The sequence below is a fragment of the Globicephala melas genome, chromosome 18 (genome assembly GCF_963455315.2).
Source record: "Globicephala melas chromosome 18, mGloMel1.2, whole genome shotgun sequence".
NCBI classification, from domain to species: Eukaryota; Metazoa; Chordata; class Mammalia; order Artiodactyla; family Delphinidae; genus Globicephala; species Globicephala melas.
Genome location: NC_083331.1, coordinates 3,913,092 through 3,931,955, shown reverse-complemented (window position 1 = coordinate 3,931,955; position 18,864 = coordinate 3,913,092). Strand labels below are relative to the sequence as shown.

At 39.1% G+C, this 18,864-nt stretch overlaps 1 protein-coding gene across 1 annotated transcript in view; it reads left to right on the top strand.

Moving 5' to 3' along the window:
* Positions 1–16,167, top strand: part of LOC115866783 (phospholipid-transporting ATPase IB-like) — a 29,389-nt gene extending 13,222 nt beyond the window's left edge. The window contains exons 3-5 of the mRNA XM_060288155.1: positions 1,660–1,729; positions 4,666–4,750; positions 14,067–16,167. Of these exons, the coding sequence (XP_060144138.1) occupies positions 1,660–1,729; positions 4,666–4,750; positions 14,067–14,104 (193 nt within the window). The 3' untranslated portion in view covers positions 14,105–16,167. The remainder of the gene's footprint in view (positions 1–1,659; positions 1,730–4,665; positions 4,751–14,066) is intronic.
* The last annotated feature ends 2,697 nt before the right edge of the window (positions 16,168–18,864 follow it).

Here is an 18,864-nt window from a genome sequence, read left to right as displayed (position 1 = left end):
GGCCAGCGGACCAGAGAAGGAAGAAGGGGAGAAGGGAGATGACAAGCATGGGTGCATGTGGAGAGGAGGGTGAGAGGGTGAAAAAAGCTTGGGGGACAGAGGAGGGAAAAGGATCACTTGTGGTCGTAGTTGTGGTTCTGTTACTTACTAGCTCATGACCTTCCTGGCCACCTAACCTCTCTGTGCCACAGTTTCTTGATCTATAAAATGGGGCTAGCAATGGTGTCCGCCTCAAAGGATTGTTGTGAAGATTAAATCACAATGCCCGGCACATAGTAAAAACTGATAGAGCACTTGGTATGAGTGTTTATTATTACTGTTATTTTAATTGGAACACTCTTCTCTGAGGCTTGTTTGGATTTCACTAGGGTTTTCTTCTCCCTGAAGGAGATCTTCCTTCTCTCCTTCGGCAATCATTTCTATGAACCTCTTACTTCTCTTCCAAGCTTGAACGTCCTTTTCTTGATCAATCTTATTCCTGAAGACAAATAAAATTCTTTCTGTTGGAAGAGCTTGAAAATGTGGAGGAACTAATGACTGAAAGCCCAGCTGGTCTGCTGGACACACACAGAGCAGTCCTCCTAGGCCAATGGTGGTCACTGCACTTGAAGGACCGGCAGCTGGGGCTCCATTTAAATGACCTTCCCAAAGTCACTAAGCAAATAAGTGGCAGAATCAGGGTTCAAATCCAGGTCTATCTGGTTCCAAAGTCCTTGGTATTGTCAACCAATCTGTGCCTCCAGAGGTGAAAGAAAAGTTAAAGAATGTAAAAAAAGCAAACAAAACGTATTTTCGTCTTCATGGGGAGAATTGCAGTCTATGCAGCTACAAATATTTTTCTAGAATACTGTTCTAGGACTAGGGTGGACCACCTGTTTGTGGGGTCCCCTGCTTTAGTAAACAAACAAGGTAATTCCCAGTCGTTAGCAGGGTGATAAAGAATATTGAAGAGTATCTGATGGAGACAGCAGTACCACTGGTGGTGGAGGTTTATCTCTGAGGGGCCTGGGAGCCTTTGTGGGGAGGTGGGACTTGGGCTGATAATTGAACGATGACAGGAGGGTGAAGCGTGGGCGAATGAGATGGTGAGGAGGAATTTAACATCTCTGTGCAGCAAAGTGGGGGCAGGACGGCCTAGTTGATAAAGATGGTGTGAGGACCGAATAATACACAGACCCAGGGCTGCTTTCCCCTTTCCTCGTCAAATTTTCATGATTATATTATATATATTACATTTATATAAAATTTATGTATTATATTATAAGTAATATTTGTACATATAAAACATAAGAAAGGTATATTACATTATATATGTCATGTACTATGTTATAATAGTACATATTAATATAAAATATCATAATATATCTGTAATTATATTAATATAACATATCATAATAGAATCTATTACATACATTTGTGTCAGTAAACTTCCATGGAAGAAAAGAACAGTAGGAGAAGAAGGTGGAGGTTTATAATTAGAATCTCAGTTAAAGGAAGCAGGTAAAGAAGAAAGAAGAGGCTGGCAAGAAACATGCTGGCCTTTTCAGCAATGAGCAGCTGAGGACTCGATTAGAATTCTTTGGACTTTGAATTTTTGTGTGGGTATTAGTGTCATGTACTGAGGAAACTAGAAACTAATAATACACTCCATTGTTTTAGTACTAGAAAGAGGATGTCTGTAATTGTGCGAACTCCTACAGGACAGCTCCGGCTCTACTGCAAAAGGGCTGTAAGTTCTGGGATTCGGTTTTTGGGGGGTTTTTTTGAACAGTTTTATTGAGCTTTAATTTCTACACCATGAAAACACTCATTTTAAGTGTACAAGTCGATGGTTTTTAGCACATTTACAGGGCTGTGCAATCATCAGAATCCGATTTTACGTCTCCATCACCCCGACAAGATCTCTCCTGCCCGTTTGCAGTAACTCCCTAGTCCTACTTCCGGCTCCCAACAGCCACGAATCTACTTTTTGTTTCTATAGATTTGTCTTTCTTGGACTTTTCATATAAACACAGTGGGATTCATTATTCATGTAACTCCTTCCCTCTATGTTCCAACAACTTACAGGAAGCCTTTTACAACTTCACAATGTTTTATTTTATTATTTAATTTTTTAAAAGCAAAGAATGGTTTATTGCAGGGCCAAGCAAGGAGAAAAGTGGCTCGTGCTCAACAAAACCCCCAAACTCCCACAATATTTTAAAACGTTGTTACTTTGTATGCGCTGTTATCACTGGTTGTTAACAGCATTACCCAAGATTGAAAAGTCTCGGGCAACCGAGAAGGCTTCCCGCCCCCCGCCCAAGCTGAGCCCATTGAAATTTGTGGTGGCTCACACCATAATTTTACTAAACTTTTATGTCAGTGAAAACTTGCTGTCACTCAGTTGTTTTTTTGAGAACCAGTGATTAGATGGTTGACGCTAAGGGTTTGTAGCAGGAATGTTGATCCCAGTTCCAAGCCCAAAGTGCTTGGATTTGGTGTCTCAGGAATTCGCTTTACGTCTGTAAATCCCTTTTTATAAAGCACCTATGTATTTGTTCACTACCGTGTGTACCTTAAGAAACCCAGCTTTACTGAGGTAAACTTGACATAAAATAAATGGTACATATTTAAAATGTACATTTTGTTAAGTTTTTTTTTTTTTTGCGGTACGCGGGCCTCTCACTGTCGTGGCCTCTCCCGCTGCGGAGCGCAGGCTCAGCGGCCATGGCTCACGGGCCCAGCCGCTCCGCGGCAGGTGGGATCTTCCCAGACCGGGGCACGAACGCGCGTCCCCTAGCATCGGCAGGCGGACTCTCAACCACTGCACCACCAGGGAAGCCCCATTTTGTTAAGTTTTGACGCTGATCTGCTTTCTGTCACTATAGATTCATTTCAATTACTAAAGTTTTATACAAAGTCATATAGTGTATATGACTTTCTGTCTGGCTTCTTTCACTCATAATTAATTTAAAATTCATTCATGTTGTAGCTTGTACCAGTAGTTCATTTCTTTGTATTGCCGAGTAGATTCCATTGAATGGATATACCAGCATTTGTTCATCTGTTCATTTGTTGCTGGACATTTTGTTTGCAGTTTGGGCTACTACAAAGAATGCTCCTATGAGCATTTGTTTGCAACTCTTTGTATGGACATATGGTCTTATCTCTATTTGATAAATAACTAGGAGTAAAGTTACTGTATCATGTGGTAGGCATATTTCAGCTTCTTAGGAAACCACCAAATTGTAGTTACATTCCTACCAGCAGTTGTCACCAACACTTGGCCTGGTTAGTCTATTTAATTTTGCCGTTCTAATAGGTGTGTACCTCATTGTGAATGTAATTTACATTTCCATGCTGACTGATGATAGCAAACATCTTTTCATATGTTTATTTGCCATCTGTGATGGGGCTTCCCAAGACCACCCCTATGCTTTTAGTGAATCTCTAAAAGGATTCATGGGACTAAGCATATAGTTGTGCTCATGGCTAAGATTCATTACAGCAATGTAATAAAGATATACAGCTAGATCACAAAAGAAAAGACATGAGCAGTGTCTGGAGGAATCCCATGGGGGTCACACAGGGAAAGTTTGTATCAGTTTAGAGAATTGTTTACCAGCCAAATTTCTAGATGCCAGCCAAGGGCCAATTTTGTAAGTAGGTCTTTCTAAGGATAGCAGTCTCTGATCTGCCATGTCAACTCTTTTTTACACACCATCCACTTATTTTCCTTGTTAAAACGTGTTTAAATAGTTAACTTTTTTTTTAAGTAACTTTTTTTCTTATTGAGTTTTGAGAATTCTTACTTATTTTAGAAACAAGTCCTTTATCAGATATATTACTTGCAAATATATATATACATTTACATCTTTATTGGAGTATAATTGCTTTACAATGGTGTGTTAGTTTCTGCTTTATAACAAAGTGAATCAGTTATACATATACATATGTTCCCATATTTCTTCCAGTCTGTGGCTTAACTTTTCATTTCCTTAACTGTATCTTTTGAAGATCAGAAGTTAGTAACTTTGATCTAGGTCAATTTACCAATTTGTTCCTTCAGATTTCTTTTGATTAGTATTAGTATGGTATAGCTTTTTCTTTCCTTTAACCCATTTGTGTCTTTAAAGTGTGTTTCTTCTAGGGATCATGTAGTTGGTTCTAGTGTTAAATAACAAGAAAAATAATGTATATATACTCATGTGAATACCATTTTCAGTGCTCTTCAGACCCATGTTAACATTTGGTATAATGATTTTTATCTGAAGGGGTTCCTTTACCATATCTTATACAGTAGATCTGGTGGTGATAAATTTTTTCAGCCTAAGTTGGAAAAAAAATCTTCATTTCATCTTCATTTTTTTCTAATCTTCATCTTGAAATCAATTTTTGCTGAGTATAGAATTCCAGGCTGACCATTTTTTCTTTCAGTGCTGTAAAGACTTTGCTCCGCTGGCTTCCCACTTGCATTGTCCCAATGAGAAATCTGCTGTGTTCCTTGTCTTTGTCCCTCTGTATGTAGCATATTTTTTCCTGGAATTGTGCCTTCACTGGGGCTGCTTCAGCTCCTTCACATCTATTAGCTATAACAATAAAATTGTAGAATAGTATTTATAATTTAGACTGTCATGCTTAAATGTTAATCACAGTGTGTGTATTTGTGTGTGTTTTCTATAGGATTCAGTGATTTATGAGAGACTTTCAGAAGATTCTCTCTTTGTGGAGGAGACTTTAGCCCATCTGGAATGTTTTGCCAAAGAAGGTAAGTGAAAATTGTTTAGAATCGATTTCCCTTTCGTAATGCTGTTCTCAACTGTTGAAATTGTAGTCTCAATGCATGTCACTGATGCTCAGGCCCACAGGTGGGCAAGGGGGAGCTTGTTGGTATGTGAGACCTTGTATGCCTTCTGTTTGCTTAAAAATAAATGGTTCCCCAAACAAACCCTGTCAAGACATTACTAGTATTTTCCCTTCCTCCCACTTCCAACGGTATTTTGTGCTTATGCACAAACAGTAAAATGTATGTTTTTACTATGTGGCTCTTCCTTTATTCCTAAGGCAACATCCTCAGTCTATTATCTGTTTCTATCTGCTAAGCATTACCTTTTATCAAGCTGTAGTAGGAATGACGCCTATAGTTGGAGAAAAAGGGAGGTTTTTCCAGCTTGTTATGTATTTTGAAGTTAATTATTTTGTGCATATAACTCAGAATGCTGACATAGTTGATATTTTCCTGCCATTCTCTTATCCGTCTGATTTTGACTTATCATCCATCTCTTAAGGAAAGAAAATTCCTTGAGTGAGTTTTGAATAAGAACCACATCTACTGAAAGGTTTATAGAAGCTTTGCAAAGCAAGGTATAATATCAAGTAAGGGTAAAGCTAATAATACCTTGAAAGCTGTAGCCCACTTTCTCCTTTTAGTTTATAAGCTGCTGCTTCCTACAGACACGTGTGTCTTGTCTGAAAGATGGATAGTTTGCAAGTTTGCATTTTGGGCCTCTTACTGCTATCTGAAAATATACCTGTGCTGTAAGCAGGTTACAATAGGTAGAAGCGTATGGGAACTATATTGCAATTGAGCTCAAAGCAGAATAACAACTTCTATAGCTCTTCTGCAGAGCATTCGTTTCTAGGGAATCCTTAAGTATTTGAATGTTTTACAGGAGTTAGCCTAAAATACTACAGTCTGGTGTAAGGAAAAAATGTTTTTCAAACAAGTCCTTGCAAAATGGGATTTAGATTCATTTTCTGTTATTTTGGTGATTTTCTGGCGTACTAACTTGGAAACTGAAGCCTCATTGGTTCTTTCCTTCATTCAACAAATAGTTATTGAGCATCTGTTCAGTGCCATGCACTGTTCTCAGCTTCCAGGACAGAAGTGAACAAAACATAGAGAGCTAATGCCCTGTGGGAATTTGCCAGTAATAGATGATGTCGTGGGGTGATGAGTGCTATGCAGAGGAAGTAAGCAGGATGAAGGGAACAGAGGGATGGGGTGCTCTCTGTATGGGGTGAGTTAGGCAGAGACTGCAGGAAGGGAGGGAGAACCACGGGCTCTCCAGGAGGAAGTGTTCCAGTAGAGGGAAAAGCAAGTCCGAGTGTTGGGAAATAAGAGGACTGGCAGGGCGCCACAGTGAGCAAGGGGGAGGGGACGAAGGAGGATCAGTAGGGAGGCCAGGGCAGGTCCGGCAGGGCCACGCGAAGGCCTTCTCTGTCCCACGGGCTCTGAAATGCTTTCGGATTTTGTTTTCAATTTCTCCTTCTCCCTGATCCCTGGAAGCCTGTCCAGGTTATCCCTCTCTCGCAGGTCTGAGAACTCTGTGTGTTGCCTACATAGATTTAGCTGAAAGTATCAGCAGTGCTTGGTGATGTATAAAGAAACCAGTACAGGGCTTCCCTGGTGGCGCTGTGGTTGAGAGTCCGCCTGCCGATGCAGGGGACGCGTGGTTCGTGCCCCGGTCCGGGAAGATCCCACATGCCGCGGAGCGGCTGGGCCCGTGAGCCATGGCCGCTGAGCCTGCGCGTCCGGAGCCTGTGCTCCGCAACGGGAGAGGCCACAACAGTGAGAGGCCCGCGTACTGCAAAAAAAAAAAAAGAATGAAAGAACTTTGGAATTCAGTATTGAACATCCTTGCCCTTGAAAGTTAAATGGCTAGTTCTGTTAAATATTTTTTACTGTATCATTTTCTTAGACTCATTTTTAAAGAATTCTAAATAGATTTCATTTATTCCTTTTCTGACACTTCCTTTTAAAAAATGTAGGTCTGAGTTTCTGACATCATTCTTCTCTACGAAAAACTTTAAAAAATATTTCTTACAAGGCAGATCTGCTGGCGATGGATTTCCTCAGTTTTTGTTTGTCTGAGAAAGTTTTTATTTCTCTTCCACTTTGAAGGTTAATTTCACTGGATATAGAATTTGAGGTTGGGGTTTCTTGTTCTTTCAATACTTTAAATATTTTACTTTCTTCTTGACTGCAAGGTTTGTGATGAGAATTCTATCATTTCTTATCTTTATTCGTCTACAGGTAAGGTGGATTTTTTCCCCGCTCTGGATTCTTGCAAGATTTCCTCTTTGTTTTTGGTTTTATGTACTTTGAATATGATATGCCTAGGTGTAGATTTTTGGCATTTATCCTGCTTGGTATTTTCTGAACTTCCTGGGTCTATGCTCTTGTGTCTGCAGTTAATTTTGGAAGATTTTCAGTCATTAGTACTCAAACTTTTCCTTCTGTTCTCTATTTCTTCTTCTAGTATTACAATTGCTTGTATGTTAGACCTTTTAGATTGTCCCACAGTTCTTGAATATTCTGTTGTGGTTTTTTTTTTTTTTTTTTTTCCTCTCTGAATTTCACTTTGGGAAGTTTCTGTTGACATATCTTTAAGCTTGTTAACTCTTTCCTCAGCTGTGTCCAGTCTACTGTTGAGCCCATAAAGGACATTCTTCCTTTCTGTTAGTGTTTTTACAGCCCTGTGGGTGTGGTGTTAGGGTGTGTGGGAGGGGAAGTGTTCTGTAATCTTACGATTAAATCTCAGTCTTTAACTGAAACTGTGCCCCTGTGTCTTCATAAGTGTTTCTTAGTGCTTTCTTTCTCCCCTTAGGTGAGACAGGGAGGCCCAAGGGGGCTGGGGTTGGGTAAATGCCTTTCCCTCCAGGTGGGATAAGGTTCTGGTAAAGTCTTTAACCTGGGAGACTAGGCTTTTGCAGTGGAGAATGCTCTGGGCATATTTCAAAATTGTTACTTTTCCCCTCCTTCTGCTGAGCCATGAGGGGAATTGCTTTAGCTTTTCACCATGAGAATCTCACTGTGAGGTTCTCAGAGGTAAGCGCACAGAAGTGTGAGGGCCACCTGCTAAGATCACACTCACTTTCGTACTAGTCCACACTCAGCCTCCAACAATTCCTCAAAATTACTCTTTAAGTGTTCCTACTCGCTCTTGGCTCCAGCTTCTGCTCCAGATAAACAGATCTCAGCTGTAATTCTCTGTGTCCACACGTCTGTCCAGATTCTGGGGTGGCAGTTAGTCGTGTAACCTCAGTTCTCTGACGGATGCAAGCGGAGTTGATATTCAGTATGTTCAGCTTTTTTGGTGTAAGAACGGCAGTGACATTCTTACAGAAACCTAGAATCGTAACGGTTTATTTCTTACCCTCTACTGAACTTTTATAGTTTTCCTATACACTCATTTAAATGTATTTATCTTAATACGTTAAATCCTCATAAGCCAATGGTATAATTTTTGCTTTAAACAGTTCAGTGTGTTTGAAAGAAATTAAGATAAAAATAGTCTTTTATACTTTACTCATAGATTGACATAACTTTAGATTTTCATGGGGTTTTTTTTCTGCTTTTTATGTTATATTCTATTTCACTAAGTGTATATTTTTAATCTAAACCATTTTCCCCCAGTTTCTTGATTTTTATGTATCAAATAATCACTTTTTATTAGAACTTTAAGTTTTCTTCTGAGTAAACACTTTTATTACATGTATAGCAGTCATGGTTCTTAACTGGAAGCAAGTGTGTGTGTGTATAAAGATTCATTGAGCTGTACGTTTAAGATTTGTACATTTTACTGTCTGCCTATTATACCTCAATAAAGTATTCAACATAATATAAGAAAAGTAATCTCATCATGTTTAAGGAGTAGTCAATTCATGTCTTACCTCTTCATAGCATATAATAGTGATGGTATCTTTTCTATCATTTTTCTTTATTTCTCAATTTAGTTTGCATGTGTTTGGGGTTGTATATAGCTTTTGTACTATTAATAAGGCCTTTAAAAAAATTAATTCATTTTTGGCTCCGTTGGGTCTTCATTGTTGCATGTGGGTTTTCTCTAGTTGCAGCGAGCGGGGGCTACTCTTTGTGGCAGTGTGTGGGCTTCTCATTGCGGTGGCTTCTCTTACCGCGGAGCATGGGCTCTAGGCGTACGGGCTTACAGTAGTTGTGGCGTGTGGACTTACTAGTTGTGGTGCGTGGGCTCTAGAGCGCAGGCTCAGTAGTTGTGGCACATGGGCTTAGTTGTTCTGCGGTATGTGGGATCTTCCCGGACCAGGGCTCGAACCCGTGTCCCCTGCATCGGCAGGCGGATTCTTAACCACTGCGCTACCAGGGAAGTCCCATTAATGACGGTTTTAAAAGTATAACATAGAGCAGCATCTTCTTATGTTTTATAAAGCCCCTCCATGGTTAAATATTAGATGAAATCTGAAGTATAGTTTTTATTTCTCCAAATTATATACACCAAAGGAAACTGAGACATATGTTCAAATTTGTGTTTACAAAATTTGTGTACATTTTGGTCTCGATTACATAGGTAATTAGAATTATCCAGAAGCTAGTCTTAGTGTAGCCTACTTTGGAAGGCTTTATTTCACTTAAATATTGTGGTTTAAATAGTGATCCTGGTACTTTGTCTCTCTAAGCTTTTCTCATGTTTTAAGTTCCTGTAAACTTTAAAGTTATATCATTTTCAAAGCTCGTTATCCCTAAATAATCATTATGAAATTACTGATGTACTTGTTTTACATAATTGAAGCGTATAAAGCAATTTTCCCGTATAATGTGCTGCCAGTTACCAAACTGTATTTTACGTCATTAATTTCAGAAAGTCAGTCACAAAATCACATTCTAGAATGAACTATGTCAGAATTGGCTTAACTCCTGTTGGTACTGGCAGCAGAAGCAGTGGAAAAGAGAGACAGATAAATAAATTAGGGACGAGAGAAAAAAATTAGACATTAAAACTGACAGTTTTAGCTTGAAGCATTTAGTGTTCCTAAGCAATTGTAAAATTGAAAACAATATGGTAATTAGAAAAGCACCAAGTTTTGGGTTCAGTAATCAATGAAACGTGGGAAAAGTTATTAAAGTAGAGGCAGCCTTCAATTTTGTCAGATTCCATTTGGGGGAAAGAACAATTGCAGTCACTTGAGACCATTCACAGGACATTCAGTCAACTGTGTGGAAAGAGTAGAGATGGAAATGTTTAATATGATGTATACGTTATATTACACTTAATAGTTCCTATATAGTGTGAAATCCAATTTCATGCTTTTGAATTCCATCCGTTGTTAGACCTTCAAATTTATCTAAAGGCCTCAGTAATTCAAGGATTATTAAATTACCTTTTAATTCAGGAAACACACACAATTATTGCATTTGAGTAATAAGTAATGAAGGCCTTTTGAGAAAAAGAGGCTTGAGGATTATTTTATTAAATCTTTTGGTGCTTGATACCTGTTGTGCTTTTTAAAATTTTTCCCCAAGTGGCACATTTTGTTAAAATTTCATTTATTAATATGTTAAGGAAAGTAGAGATCTTACATCTCCTCTATCGATCATTGAATATAAGTGAAAATTATAGTTCAGAAAAATAATTAAATAATAAACTCTTAAATATGATTTACTACTTTATGGCATTCATTTTAGCGAGTCGTAGAAATAAAGCAGATACCTCAATAAACATTTGGTACACTCATCAGGTCCACCAGTCTTTCAATAAATGGCGATAACTGACATTTTTCAGTTTTTTTTTATTCTACTTGCATTTGACGAAGGAATTTTATTTACTGTTAATCTATATCACTTAAATTTTTATTACATGTTTTGGTGGAAATACTCCACTACTTGAATTTTTGACTCTGTCACTGGCATGGGAGTCATCTGTGTAGAATTTTGAGCTTTCAACAGTTTATGTGAATTTTGAAGGAAAGAAAGGATGGGGTAAAAAAAAATAAGGTACAGGAGGTGACTCCTGCATCTTAAATCGAGTCTCTACAACAATCCTTCTCTCTATAACAGTCCTTCTCTCTTAGACACCTGATACCCAGTTTTACAGAGGTCGACCCCATTATTCTGTTCCCATCTTTTAAAGTTTTTCCAAAATTTCCCCAAACTTCCTCGTCTGCTATTAGCACCCTTCCATATTTTCCAACTAAGAATTCACTCCTACTTACATACCTTTTCAAAAACAGCTTTATTGAGATATAATTCACATGGCATAAAATTAATCTGTTTAAGATAATTCAGTGGATTTAAATGCATTTACAGATATACGCAACCATCCGCAGAATCAATTTTAGAAACTTTTCATCATCTCTAAAACAAACTCCGTACCCTTTAGCTGTCATCTCCCTCACCCTCCTTCCCCTCACCCCTGAACAACACTCACCTACTTTCTGTTTCTATGGATTTGCCTCTGTGGACTTTTTTTTTTTTTTTTTGCGGTACGTGGGCCTCTCACTGTTGTGGCCTCTCCCACTGCGGAACACAGGCTCCGGACGCACAGGCTCAGCGGTCATGGCTCACGGGCCCAGCCGCTCTGCAGCATGTGGGATCTTCCCAGACTGGGGCACGAACCCTTGTCCCCTGCATCGGCAGGCGGACTCTCAACCACTGCGCCACCAGGGAAGCCCTCTGTGGACTTTTATATTAACCAAGTCATATAACAGGCAGTCTTTTGTGACTGGCTTCTTTAACTTACCATGTTTTCTAGGTTCATCCATGTTGTACCATGCATTAGCACTTCATACCTTTTCTTATAGCTAAAGAATACTTCATTCTATGGATATACTGTGTTTTGTTTATCCATTCATCAGCTTGTTTCCACTCCTAGGTTAATTATGAGTAATGCTGCTGCTTGTACATTAATATACAAATTTTTGTGCAGACATATGTTTTCATTTCTCTTGAGTGTATATACGCTAATGAGCGGAATTGCTGGGCCATTCAGTAATTCTACATTTAATCGTTTGAGGAACTGCTGGACTATTTTCCGAAGTTGCTGCACCATTTTACGTTCTGACCAGCAGTGTGTGAGAGTTCTGATTTCTGTACATCCTCACCAACACTTGTTATTATCTGACTTTTTAACTTTAGTCATGCTAGTGGGTATGAAGTGGTATCTCATTGTGGTTTTGATTGGCATTTACCTGATGACTGATGATCTCAAACATCTTTTCATGTTATTTATTTACTTTTAAATTTCAATTCTGTGAGATTTTCACAGGGAAGAAGGAGCTAAACATACGCCTTAATCTATCATCTAGACTCAAAAGGTCTTTTCATTTATATTTAAAATGATAAAGATAACGTAATTTCCCCCTCTTTGTTTTAGGCAACACAACAAGTGATTAATCAGAACTGCCAAGATCTTGGAGCCTTGTTAAGTAAACAAAATGACCTGGCCCTAATCATTGATGGTAAAACATTGGCGCATACCCTCCACTTTGAAGTTAAGAAGAGCTTCCTTAATTTGGCCCTCTCATGCAGAGTAGTATTATGTTGTAGGTAAGAATATATTCGCTGTTGTGTTTTTCCCTGCTATATTTAATATTATTTATGTGAAGAAAATATAGGCATGGAAATATAAGTTTTTGTAGAGACAAATTTCCTTCCTGGGAAAATATTTGCTCAAACTGAAATGAAAAGTCTGAATTTAATTCATATTGTCAGGTTTAAGATTTATTCAAAAGCAGTTTATAATTTTTCAGTGGTACATTGTTCATCGATGTAATGGCCAAATGAAAGAAGTCTTTCAGGTAGAACAAAGGCCCTCCGTTTATTTCCAGTGAGGGGCAAATTTAAAAACAATTCACTGACACCTAGAGGAAAATGAAGTTATGAATAGGAGTGCAAGCAAAAACATTGTTCTTTTAAAAAAGCAAATCATCTACAACCAAGATGCCTGGAACTGAGAAAATCATGAAACTATGTACAGAATAGTTGTTCCTTGCTCCTCGGTAAAAATAGTAAATGGACCAATTCTTAGAGCGTGTTAGGGCACTGGACTCGTCAATATTATCACAGGCGTGCTCGTCAATCAGTGCGGTCCGCTCTACGCTTCACACACCTCCCTTAAATGTCCTTCTGTGCTCACTGTCATTCAGCATCTACTAAAAATATTCAGCAACTTCTGTTCTTCACTCTGCTTTCCCCTGAGCTGTCTGTAGTTTATTTAGCCTTCAGGATTCTTTGTGACCTAGTCTTCTATCAGTTAGAGCTGACAGACATGATGGAAAGCTGAATTCAAATCCAGCTTAGGCGAAAAGGGAATTTATTAGGTCACATAGCTGAAAACTCTGCAGGTAGAACTGACCTCAAGAGAAGCAAGCAGGGCTTCCCTGGTGGCGCAGTGGTTGAGAGTACGCCTGCCCATGCAGGGGACACGGGTTCGCGCCCCGGTCCGGGAAGATCCCACATGCCGCGGAGCGGCTGGGCCCGTGAGCCATGGCCGCTGAGCCTGTGCGTCCGGAGCCTGTGCTCCGCAACGGGAGAGGCCACAGCGGTGAGAGGCCCGCGTACCGCAAACAAAAAAAAAAAAAAAGAGAGAAGCAAGCGAACTCATTAATAATCAGTTCGCCAAAATGGTTTCTTTCAACCGTTTAGATTTGATAAACCGGGTTTCCTTTTGCATCATAACAGTATTTTGAGGAATTCTCACTTTTTCTCTGCTCTCACTCCCTACGCATGCTGGTGGAAACTGGAAGGGACAATGAAAGGATGTACCAGAGAAGCAGAGAGGGGAAACACAGCAGCTGATTTTGCCGCTAAGGATGGATATTCCAGCAGTTGGCTTGCGTGGACTATTGGTGGTTTGTCCTAAATCTGGCTTCACTTAGGGTTTGATGTGGGCTCAAACAGTGTCTCCTGTGTGATTCATCTGGTGCAGGCTTTATCCCCAGGCTGGTTCCCATTTGGCAGTGGCAGACCCGAGCCTCGCATCCTCATAGGTTTGTGTCCAGAGGAAGATTTGCATACGCTCTCTCCCAGAAATGGGGCATCATCTCTCATTGGCTCTGAAAGTAAACACTTGCTGTCAGGAGCCTAAAATGAGAAGCAAAACAGAGGGATTATTTACATGCTGGTAACAGTGAAAGCGCTGCTGTAGACCTAGGTCTAAAGGGATCAGAGGAGGTCGTGGTCACTGGGACCTGAAAGGAGAGCGTCCTGCAGAGTGGGCTGCCCTGAGAGGAGCAGTGAGCTGTGGCGGACAGACAACCAGATGGGGAGGACATTGCAGGGAGGAGCGCGGAATGACCAACCTGACCTCACTCTCTTTCCCTTCCAGCTTCTGCAGGGGTCACTCACCAGCCGGCACAACTATGACTCCAACTCTCAATTATCCAGGCTTATGTGATCCGGTGCCTTGGTTTCTCTGTGTCCTCACTCTTAAGTGTCCGCATCAGATGAACGGTAAACATAAATGCACGTAAAAGTGAAGTCTGCTGACTGACCTGTATGCTGAGCTGGTGAAAACAACTGGGTATGGAATTGGCTGAAACTGTTACTTAAAAGAGGAGTGGAGGGCAGTAAAAAAGAAGAGAGGCTGCGTCTCCAAACATCCTTCATGGCTTTAAAATTTTATGATTTAATTTTATTTTTCTACACATTCTGCTAAAATTTCATTAAGAATTTTTAGTCTATGCCCCTGAAGGATACTTCTTTGCGGTTTTATTTCCTTTCATGTCTTTGACTAGCATTGGTATCAGGACAATTCCAGCCTGATAAAATGAGTTGGGAAGTGTTCCTCTGTCCTCTGTTTTCTAAAACACTTTCTGTAGTATTAGTGTTATTTCTTCCTAAGATGTCTGATACATTTCACTGTTGACACAATCTGGACCTAGACTTTCTTTTTGACAGATTTTGATGAATAATTCAATTTCTTCAGCAGATATTTAGATATTTTCTACTTCTTCAGTTAGTTTCGGCAGTTTGTGTCTTTCAAGGAATTTGTCTGTTTATCTAGCTGTCAAATTGGTTGGCATAAAGTTCTTCACAGGGTTATTTTATTTTTTACTTTTGCGTAATTTGTGGTGGTATTCCTTCTTTCCTTCCTCATGTGGATAATTTGTGTTTACTCCTCTCTTTTTTTTTCCTTGATTAGTCTAGCTTGGGCTTCACCCATTTTGCTGATCTTTTCAAAGGGCCAACTCTATGGTTTGTCCAGTTTCTATTTGCATTCTGATATGTATAGCATATATAATGTGTACATATATATTATATATATAACATTAATATGTATATAATATAGTCATATAATGTATAATCATAATATATAATAATATAATATTCCAATATATAATACAACATATTCATATCTGTATTATTTTCTACTTTCACCTTATTTTAGATTTCATTTCTTTTTCTTTTTCTAGTTCTTTAAGGTAGAGGCTTTTATAGTTGATTTTAAGCTTTTCCACTATAAAGCATTTCAAGACATAAATATTTCTTAAGCAATGATTTAACTACAGCTGACACATTTTGATATGTTGTCATTTAGTTCAAGGTACAGTATTTTCTCATTTTCCTTGCAATTTCCTTTTTGACTCATGGGCCATTTAAATGTGTGTTGTTTAATTCCCACACATTTAGGTATTTTCTATCTTCTTTCTGTTATTGATTTCTAACTTAAATCTATCGTCAGGGTAAATACTCAGTTGTTTTTTTCTCTCCATACTTTGAATTTGTCATTCTGTTGTCTTCTGGCTCCATTGTTCCTGACGAGAAGGTCACCTTACTGTTGTTGCCCTGTATGTGATGTATCATCTTCCTCTTGCTGCTTTCCATATTTTCTCCTTGTCATTGGGTTCCTGCAGTATGCCTATGTTGCCACTAAGTGTAGTTCTCACTGTGTTTATTCTACTTTGGATTCATTGTATCCCTAAATTAATGTGTTTTAACCAAATTGCAAAGTTTTCAACCATTATTTCTGCAAGTATTTTTCTGCTGCTTTTGTTTTCCTTTACCTTTACTCCAATTTCATATATGATTGAATGCTCGATGTTGACGAGAGATCTGTGGCACTGTGCATTTTTCTTCAGTTTTCCTCCCTTTCTTCTTTGGAATAGATTTTTTTTTTTTTTTTTTTACTGGTCTAACTTCAGATTAGTTGATTCTTTCTTTTCCCATCTCAGATCTGAAGTTCATATAGTATATTATTTCATCCCTAGAGTTTCCATTTTTTGATAGTTTACATTCTTCTTTTGGGATATCCTGGTTTTTGTTGATTTATAATTGTCATAAGTTTCTTTGATTTTTTTTGGAAAGTAATAATGTCTGTTCAGTTGAAAAGGGTAGGAATTAGCTGTTCAATGTCTATTTTGAATTCCTACTGTGTTTTAGGATTATGTTTTCTTATTGCATTATATAGCATATTGACTTTTTTTTTTCTATCCCTAGTAGATTTCTCCCCCTTATTTCAGATATTGTGAAATAGAACACTTTGGAACTTCTGTGCTGTTTCAGCCAATAGAATGACAAGATGAACTTTTCCAGACATGACTGTAAAGACTCTCGATTGGGTATAATCAATTCCAGGATTAAGGAGATTTGGCTTAATGCCCACATATGGAAACATGACTTAAAATATTTTATTGATTGAAGCTCAACTAACAGATAGTTGTTAAAAGACTAATATTATTTTAGGCTGGATTTTCATATATGGGTGGGGAGCTCCAAAATCAGAATTGATAGTCCAGTGCTCTCCTTAACTGGTCAGAGCTGACTTGGAGCTTTGGTAAAGGGTGCAGAACTGCTTGAAGAAGTGCTTGAAGGACTTGAGGGTGTGTGGCAGGGGGCAGAGAAGGCTTACTGGGCTGGTCCCTGATATTGGGAGAACTTGGTTGCCAAGAGGATGGAATTAAGATTTGAATTAAGACATGAAGAGCCACACTTGAGATTAATCAAACTGAGTTAGTTTTTTTCCCCTTCACAAATATCACAGTCTAAATATGAAAGTGATCATCAGTCTAAATGGTGAAGTTATTTTCATTGCAAGTATTTCAGTAAAAGGACCAGTATCTCTTGATGGGAACTAGGCTTACAAATGGTCTCTAACATCCTCTACTTCAGAAACTTTTCATATTATACCTACAATGTAGTGATGGTAATGCATTATATTCTCTTCATTATGAAGCAAAAGTTTTTACCAACAGTGCTTCTACCTTAAATTTTGGAGTGTGTTCTAATCAAGAAACCCTTCTCTCTCCTCAGTTTTTAATAATCTCACCTGAAGTTTGAAAAGGTTAAATTTAAATTAGTTTTTAGGAGCTGTTCTGTGGGAAGAGAATGATAACTGAGATCATTTTCTTACTAGAATATAAAACCCTTGTGTGCCCTTATCATTTTTGATGAAGTGCGTGTCTAGCTTGCTGAGTGAATGAATAAATGAGTGATAAATAAGAGGTAAAGTTTTGCCCTCCTTCCTTGGCATATTTGTAAATATGTTACGGGTAGACAGGGTCTGCTATTCTGAAATTTTTTAGGAATATAAAATTTGCTTCTGTAGCTTGTCTCCGAAAAAAAAGGTATCAATGACGTACCCTAATCTGCAACGGACACATCACAGGAGAAAGAAACAAACTTTTGTTAAGTCACTTAGCTTTTGTTTGTTGCTGTTGTTTCCACAACATGACCTTGACTCTCCCGACTGATAACCTTCTCGTTTTTATGTCTCCTTGTATTTTTCAAGTAGTTTGATTTTCAGAGGCTACTCTGTGTTCCAGTCTTTGGGTACATGCCTTCATACAGTTTCAGAAATAGTAGCCCTCCACGTCTTCCTCTCACGTATGTAGATAATGTAAATTAATATAGCAGGCCAGCGTGAGACAACAGGTAGTGGTGGGGAAAATGGCAAACTCCATGTAAACTGGGCAACTAATATTGTGTATTTCTTTGGGGATGTTAAAGCAGTGACTCTGTGTTTTTTTGGTTTTACTTTTTATTTTGCTTTGTGTTTTTGGTGGGGGTAGGTAGGAACTTTCTTATATCTGTAAAAAGCTTACTTAATGAATTGGGAAATTTACCAGTAACTGCCATTTGAATGTGGCTGTGGGTAGATTATTGCGGACTCCTTTGTAAAGCCTTTCAGAACAGGATGAAGTAAAATGAACCAAAACAGAACACTAAAACATGGTCATTTGTCTTTTTTTTTTTTTTTTCCAGGTTATCTCCCCTCCAGAAGGCTGAGATAGCAGATATGGTTAAGAAACATGGAAAGGCCAGCACCCTGGCCATCGGGGACGGATGATCCAGACGGCCCACGTGGGTGTGGGAATCAGTGGGAACGAGGGCACGCAGGCCACCAACAACTCGGATTACGCCATCGCACAGGTCAGTGGCGTGGGTGGTCAGGTGGGCGTGGAGAGGGTTGAAGACCTCGGATCCACCCCCCGAGATGTACCCCACCCTCTAAGCTCCTTTCTGTAAGAAACTACCAGCACTTTGTTACCGAGGCCAGGCTCGTGCTGCTCGCCACATACAGGCCAATAAATGGAGAGACAAGGTGTTGGGACAAGGAATTGCAACTTTTTTTGAAAAGCCAGCAGACCAAGAAGATGCCGGACTTGTGTCCCAAAGAACCACCTTGCCTGGGTTAGAATTCAGGCTTCTTTTATACTGAAAGGGGAGGGAGAGAAGTCAAACACTTCTGGGTTCTAGTCAGCCTCTGGAGGGGCTGTGTTAATTTCTCCCTCCTGCAGTCATTCGCAGGTGGGCCTGCTCAGGATGTTTCCTGTGAGCTAAACAAAGGTGTTTTAGCTTAATGCTCATGACCTGGGGGGCAGGGGTCCCAGAGATGGGCCCTTACGTGTAATTTAAGCTTCTAGGCAACATCCCTTTAGTGATGAACTTGTAATAGAATACAAAGATTCTTTCCTATTACAACATTTGGGGTTCTCTTTAGTTTTGTCCTTATGCACTTTGCATAAATAAAATCTCTCCATTACCAGCTCTGGAGTTGGCAAAACTGCTGCCACTGAGAATCTGTAGCTCTACTAATATAACCTCCAAATCCTCAGTCTCTCCAGTCTGTACTGTGTGCTTTGCTTTGTGGCGTCTCTTGGTAAAGACTTAAAATATCCCTATTT